General features: G+C 42.3%; 1 protein-coding gene across 1 annotated transcript; it reads left to right on the top strand.

Annotated features, from left to right (window-relative positions):
- Window positions 1-3,938: 3,938 nt before the first annotated feature.
- On the top strand, window positions 3,939-7,905 carry arg1 (arginase 1). The gene is made up of 8 exons (XM_014998618.2): window positions 3,939-4,096; window positions 4,174-4,246; window positions 6,011-6,185; window positions 6,590-6,749; window positions 6,832-6,926; window positions 7,000-7,104; window positions 7,350-7,486; window positions 7,586-7,905. The coding sequence occupies exons 1-8, from the start codon at window positions 3,971-3,973 to the stop codon at window positions 7,747-7,749; spliced, it is 1,035 nt and encodes a 344-aa protein (XP_014854104.2). The 5' UTR covers window positions 3,939-3,970; the 3' UTR covers window positions 7,750-7,905.
- Window positions 7,906-8,028: the final 123 nt, after the last annotated feature.

Below are 8,028 nucleotides of genomic sequence, written 5' to 3' on the forward strand. Positions count from 1 at the left end.
ATCTGCCTCTTTAGCATGAAAGAACAACCCCCTTTCCTTAACAATAGACAAATGGCCGGACCATCTGTGTTGGGCTCCACAGAATCCCTGGTACATCACAATCAGAGATTCACACCTATAGTTCAATCTAGTCTCAAATGGCTGACCAGAACCTATGAAAGGAAGCCAGAGTCACTGTTTCTTCTCATGCAGACTCTTGTTAAAGAGCCACAACACTGGCTTAATAAAAACCCATTGTTCACTTCTCAAATCCAGTTTAAACCCACGCTGGCATTTGAAAGGTTGGTGCTGCGTTTACCTTTCAACCAGAAAATGGATGGACATCCATCCATTTTCTTTACACCCTTGTCCCTTAGTGGGGTCGGGAGGGGTGCTGGTGCCCATCTCCAGCTAACGTTCCGGGCGAGAAGTGGGGTCACCCTGGACAGGTCGCCAGTCTGTCGCAGGGCAACACAGAGACTCACAAGACAAATAACCATGCACACTCACACCGAGGGGCAGTTTGGAGAGGCCAATTAACCTGACAGTCATGTTTTTGGACTGTGGGAGGAAACCGGATTACCCGGAGAAAACCCACGCATGCACAGGGAGAACATGCAAACTGGATATTTACTAATAATACAGTCCCACTTCAAAGCGAAACCCTTCCAACCCCCCAAAAAAGAAACAGTTTCTCTGTTTTAAAAAAAAAAAAAAAACATTTGCATGATTTTGGGCCCAAAGTGTTTTTTGCAATTTGTGTAGGAAAATGTCCTATTCATTTGTAGATCACGTTATAACTGGGGAGGGATGCTCTGTGTTCTCACAATGTGTTTTCTGCTGTTCAGAGTCAGAACATTCCCAAGCTTGCCACCAAGAAGCAACTTGTGTATTTTCTGGGTATGACCTTTTGTTGCAGAAATTTTATCTTAACGACTCAATCTTTGAACCCCCCCCTAGGAATCCTCATTCATGGAGAGGGCCTGTATGCTTTTGACTTGGGTTCTTGTACCCCTGAAGCTGCAAAACAAACAAAAAAACAACTTGATTTTGCCTCTTCTGGCATTGTTGGTTGCAGCCTGCTCACCCTTGTTGTTCTTTATTTAGCTTCAATCACCTTTTTGGAGCAAAAAACCTCATCATTTGGCAGCGCATTGGCCCAGAGACATATTTGTCCTCTTGGACATCACCAGCAACACTCGAGCACAGTATAGTTTCAATTGTTGCGATACTTCTCCCCACACCCGAACATAGAGACCCTAACTGTTGTGGTGCTGCTGCTTTTGAGCAGATTTGCACTTCCAGGACTGTCATTTCATTTCCGATTCACTCTTCAAAACCCTGATCTTCTTCCCTATGAAGGATGTCTCTGCCTCTTGTGATACTACCACTTTAAAAAAGAAAAGAGAGAAAGGAATGATTTTCACATGGCATTCTGACCTTTGGTTCTCAGTGCCTCTTTACTTCTCTGTGCAAATGGCTGAAGTTATTTCTCTTGTTGAAGCTTGCAAACTTTCCACAGGACAGTCATGATAATCTGCAGTTTCATGTTATCCATTTAGAGTTGTGCATTTTTTTTTTTTTTGGAATCATTGGAAAATGGAAGCGTAGATTCTAATGCAAAAGATACAGCCAGAGCCCCTTTAGCCTAACCCCCTGCTTCTCCACAGGTGAGAAGTTGTCTGTAGCAGATTGCAGGCGCAGCTGTCTCAGATGGTGTGAATATGCCCTGATGTTGAACTAGTTTTTCCTTAACCATTTCTTTTTTTTTATTTTACCAAATGGACACACATTTGTAGTTCCCTTTTAAGGGAACAGGCCGCTCCCCTCCACTGCCGTTTGTGACGATGCAATGTTATCCTACTGTAAAACCTCTCCACTGTTTTTTAAGTCATATATAGGCTGTGAAAGCTGCACACTCGACCCCTGCGACTTGACGATGGTGAAGAAGAACCCTTAGCGAACACTGGTGACTTGGCAAGGAACCTTCCAAGGGCTTTTTGTGACTCAGGCTGCTGAAGGAGCACATCTGGATCCACACAAGCCAGTGCAGATGACCTGAAGGAGCACATCTGGATCCACACAAGCCAGTGCAGATGACCTCCAATCCGACGTCAGCCAGCCTGATTACAGCAAGAGAGTAGGTAGTGAAAAACTTCACTCCAACGGTGTGTTCGAGTGCTAGAAACCTCTGACAGCACAGAAAGAAGACATCCGGAAAAGATCCCTTTCGACACCCTGCCAGATCCCAAGAAGAGCTGTCGGCAGGAGCTCATTTGCAAGGCCTGCACAAGCTTCATCAGCGTCATCTTCCTTCAATGAGGGCTGTGGTTGCTGCTGCCACTGCTCCTGCCAGAGACATGCTCCAATTTTCATGAAGCAAAGATACTTGCATTTCTGAGAATGGAAGACAAATTGTCTTCCATGCTTTCTTGCATGGTTTTAAGCCCCCTCTCCTGGGCACCTCAAGAAAGAAAGGGGAAAAAAAAAGCTATCTATGCTGGCTTATTGTGACTGATCTTCAACCTGTAATGACTTACTCTATCTGAGTCTTCTTGGTGAAGTACATACAATTGTGTATTGACATTTTCATGTATTATCTCAATTTTCATTATCTTTTGTGTGGTTAATATGAGCAATGTTTATTATAATCAAAAGAAGGGAATGTAATGGACAATTTTATAATGTGCACCTCATCCCCTCTTCTGCTTTAGGTATCTCTGCATAGTCGTATCATGAGATTGGTCAAGCTGCTCTCAAGACCTCTGCATTGTCATGTAACAGCAGGGGAGAGCTCCTTGATCCTGGAGACTATCTAAGTGTTACTCCCCCAACGTAGAACTTATCTGCCTCTTTAGCATGAAAGAACAACCCCCTTTCCTTAACAATAGACAAATGGCCAGACCATCTGTGTTGGGCTCCACAGAATCCCTGGTACATCACAATCAGGGATTCATAGTTCAGTCAAGTCTCTCTTCTCTGACCAGAACTTATAAAAGGAAGCCAGATCCACTGTTAGTCAGAGCAGACTCCTTTGACTCTGTATTTCTGTCACTATTTTACAACAACTTTTTATTTCTAATAGACAACGTACGTACAAGGTTTCCGTAGCCATGGTCTATGAACAAAACTGAGGTTTTATCATCCTCTGAATTCAGGTTACACTTCAACGGTTTAATAATTTTAACTCATAATTCTGACTTTGTCCTTAGTTTTGCTGATCTGTTTTCTGACGATGAATTTCAAATCTTTTTGTGATGCCATATGATCAAAAACTTTAATAGTTTATAGTGGAAATAAGCTACCCTAATAGCTTGGAAAATGAGCTCATAGTCAGCAAATTGAATAAATTCATGCTTAGAATAGTTTGAAAAAAAAATTGGGTTTGAAATTTAACAATTTAACAAGAGTGTGATATCTGTGTCACAAACTATCTTTGTCTTCGTCGTATTGTATTTGCAGAAACACGACCGAGTTTGCGCTTTTAGCAGCAAACTTTATTGACGTATAATTCTCCGGTAACCTTGTCAACAGGAGTCTAGGCAGTTAGGAGAAAGTTAATAGTTCAAGAACACTGAATGTACTTTATACGCTTTGTACCTGGGGAAACTTTCATCTTAGTAAGTGTTTTTTTTTAAGATACTTAGACGTTTTTTATTTGGTGGATAAATGCAGAGCAGTGTCCATAACTTTCGGGTGTAGCATGAAGAGGAGTGTAATGTATTTCTCTTAATATTTCAGTTACAGAAACATTTTTAGCGTACCATTAAGGTGTGTGCGCGTGTTAGCTAGTGATGTATTTCCCCTTCTGACGCCTAAAAATCTCAATTTTACATAACGACGTTTAGAACGTTAGTTAATTAAATGAGATTGTGACGCGCTTGTTACGTCAGAGCGGTCAAGCCCCCTGGAGTCTCCTCCTGTCCCTTTGACGTCATACAGAGTTTATGAGCGGCTCGCGGGGTTCCGCACCCACCATCCGTCTGTCGGCATGAAGGGCGCGCGCACCCTGCAGCAGCTCTCGCTAACCGTGAAGCGGAGCCTTCATCATCATCATCCTCCTCCTCCTCTGCAGCGTTCCGTGGGAATTATCGGAGCGCCTTTCTCCAAGGGCCAGGTGAGAGCGCGTGCACTGGACAGGAGATTGTGTGTCTGTTGACCAATGCGTGTAGTGAACCTCCGCGTGTGTTGCAGTCCAAGGATGGAGTGGAGTGCGCCCCGAACAAGTTACGAGCAGCAGGACTCCTGGACCGTCTACAGCAACAGGGTGAGAACTTTAAATATTAGAAAAATTGAGTGCTAAAAAGCACAATTATTATATTTATTTCTCGCTAATTAGCTAAAGATTCATAAAACATTCGATTAATATAATATAACAACAACACACAACTAAGCATGACGGCACGCGATTAAATCTTGACAGTAACACTACAATTTATGTTTAACTTAAATATTTACACAAACTTAATAAGTTTATGAATTCTTCCAAGCAAATTCATCAATGTTTCTTGGTTGGAAATAATAATAATAATAATAATAATAATAATAATAATAATAATAAACAATAAAAACAAGGTTTTATACGGAAACATTCTATATCTTTATTATTAATTAGTTTGATTTTAAAATGTTACTTATTGCATTTTTGTAATTTTTACTTTATTATTTAATTATACTTTTATTTACATTAATTTCCCTCTCACCTCCTGTTAGGTCCTTTTGTTATGTGTTTCTAAAACTCATCTTAGTGTTATTAATGTGAACATGTAAATATTACAGCTTCGCCTCCTGTAAGGTTAAACTTCTCTGTGAGGTTGAGTTCTGCTTTAACGCCTGCTGAGTTTAGGTTCAAGGTGAAATCAGTTTGAAACTCCAGGAAAGTGAGTTCACTGTCCTTAGTGCTGATGGCGACATGGGTTGTCCTGTTTATATTCCCGTTATAGACAAACAGACGGCACCAGTGCAAAAAAAAAAAAAAAAATTCTGATGACTTGTCCCCAGATTTTTGTTTCACAATTTTTTTTCATACCCAAAAACATTTTCCAAGAAAAACCCCCAAAACTGATCCATCTGAAAGTTGCCTGTTAAACAACACCTTTTTGTGACAGTGAGGCTCTGATTATGAAATGAAATGAAATTTTATGAAATGAAATGAAATTTTATTCGAACATGATACAAATATAAAAATAAAATAGTGCACAGTAACAAGAAGTGCATAAGAAAGAAGAGAAAATACAGATTTTTTGTTTCAGTTAACATATCATGCTCAAAATGGGGTAGGAAGAAGTGAGAACTTATAAACTCCTACCCCTAAACACTTGATTATATACAACAACATAAATATTGTGACGCAATTACAAGTCAGTTGTATGGGGTTCCATTAGGTTCAGCAAGAATGTGAAACATCTGAGTCCAAAATTTGAAGTTAGAGCTACAGTTTGGAGTAACAAGGAAGTTATTAACTGGTAAAAAGAAAAAAAAAATCCTCCCAGGTTTTGGTTAGCCTGCTGGAACATTTCAAACTCTGACCTCCATTCTCCGGTAAAATACTGAGTAACAGATGAATGTACAGTTTCACATCAGTCAGTGAATGCATCACTGTTTAAAGTAAATGTTTACAGTCATTCCAACGTTAATGTTTTCCCCAGGTACCTGTACCGAACCACACGCAGCCTTTGATTTTAATTGTTTCTTCTGCTGATACTCATCCTGTTGAGGAGCTACAGAGGTCCTTTGTGAGAGGATGTTTAAACTGAAACCAAAAGACCTCCGGGGAGGACACTGAGCCCTGAACAGACATGTCCTCTGATAGACATGTCCTCATGTGATATGTCCTCAAAAGTTCAGTGTGACCGTCTAATGGTGACTCATTTCATACTGTTTATCCTCTGTTTACAGGAAACAGATCTGTGCTAATGTTCGCACAAAAGGAAACCGTTCTGAGAAGCAAATTCTCAACGTGACATGAATATGCAGAACACTTGATTCCTTCAGGTGACAAGAGAACCCGATGTTGACTCTGTGTGCTTAGGCTGTGCCGTGAAGGACTATGGGAACCTGACGTTTGAGAACGTTGCACTTGACGAGCCGGTCAATGGGTCAAAAAGTGTCCGGACGGTGGGAAGTGCCAACCAGAGGCTGTCGGAGGCGGTGAAGGCAGTGAAGAGGGATGGGCACACCGCCGTGATCCTTGGAGGAGACCACAGGTCAGCTCATAGAAACAATCGAGAGCAGAACCACATCAGAACACAGCCAGTGGCTCGGAAGATTTTCATGAATTAAAATTAATTATTGTATGATCTAGTGTTTATTAGTGACCAGTTCCAATTGATTATGCAAACTAATCAACATACTTTAAGAGTTAATGTGTATTTTCATCTTCATGCATCAAGACTTGGTCTACAATTCTTTAGATATGTCTGTATAGGACAGTTTGATGGTGAAACTCACTGTGGAAATGAAACACGCACATGCAATTAAAGGAGGTAACTTTTGAAACTATTAGTAGTGATTTTATTATTATATGTTGTTTCTCTTGAAAGAAAATATAAATGGTTTTGAAGGATTGAATTGATCCCGTAGGGTTGCTAAAACTGTTTTCCGTCCTCAGTCTCGCCATTGGCTCCATCCACGGTCACACCGCAGCCATCGGACCAGTGAGCGTCGTTTGGGTCGATGCCCACGCCGACATCAACACGCCGCTGACCTCAAACACAGGAAACGTCCATGGGCAGCCCATGTCGTACCTCCTGTACGAGTTGCAGTCAAAGGTGAGCGTAGCCCTCCCCGTCCATCCGAAATCACACCCGCAACACAGAATGCCTCAGATGTTCTTCTTCTTCTTCACCTCAGCTCCCCCCGTTACCAAACTTCTCCTGGATGAAGCCCTGTGTGTCGTCCCGGGATCTCGTCTACATCGGCCTGAGAGACGTGGATCCGGCGGAGCAGTGAGTACGGCTGCCAGGACGTCGGGAATTTAACTTAACACGTCTCTAAAACCTCAAGTCTTTCCCTTTACAGCTACATTATGAAGTTGTTGGCGGTGAAGGTGTTCTCCATGACACAGGTGGATCAGCTGGGCATGGCCAGAGTTATGGAGGAGACTTGCGATTACCTGTGGGACAGGTGAGTCTCACCTTGTGGACTTTCAGGCTCAGATGATCAGTGTCACCTGCAGGAATTGTCTGCGGATTTCTGTTCAAGTAGGAGTAGGAACCAAAACTACAGCACCATGTGGTACTGTCAGATAGTAACAGGATGTTTCTGTTCTGCAAACTAAATGTAAGGAGAGCAACAGGAAGTCAGGTGACCCTATTCGTGATTTCAAAAACTGTTTTCATTTATTTTTTCTCTGGGTTTTGTGTTTGAAGAGCAAAGAAACCGATCCACCTGAGCTATGACATTGACGCCATCGACCCTTCCATTACCCCAGCAACAGGAACACCTGCGGTAGGAGGGCTCACCTACAGAGAGGGGGTTTACATCACAGAGTACCTCTATCAGACAGGTACAAGCAGTGCTTGCTGCCACCTATAGGCAGCAACAGTAACTCCACACATCAGTCCCTGTTGCATCACAGCACCTAACAGAACCAGTTGGTCCTCAGGTCTGCTCTCGGCTGTGGACATGGTGGAGGTGAACCCTCTGAGGGGACGAACGGAGGACGACGTCCGCTCTACCGTCAGCACGGCGGTTGACCTGCTGCTCGGATGTTTCGGACGTCGTCGGGAAGGAAACCACCTGCCAGATTATTCCCTGCCAGAGCCGTAACAAGGACAATTCCTGTCTGTCTGCCAGGAGCCCGAACGCATCACACCGAGAAATCCTTCACTGTGAATGTAACTGCTGCTATGAGGCCTCGAGGTGGTCATCTTCCAGTTTTAAAAACTCAATCAGTTCACTCAACTTAAAAATGCACAAATTATGGCACATGTATAAACTTTTAATTATGTATTGTCGATTTATCGTTTTATCTATAAAAGGAGAAAAAAAAATCCTGTGTTGTCTTGCAACTGATTTTTCACCTCCAAAAAGAAACATTTGGTACAA

The sequence above is a fragment of the Poecilia mexicana genome, unplaced genomic scaffold (assembly GCF_051168715.1).
Source record: "Poecilia mexicana isolate PSO_F unplaced genomic scaffold, ASM5116871v1 scaffold_19, whole genome shotgun sequence".
NCBI lineage: Eukaryota > Metazoa > Chordata > Actinopteri > Cyprinodontiformes > Poeciliidae > Poecilia > Poecilia mexicana.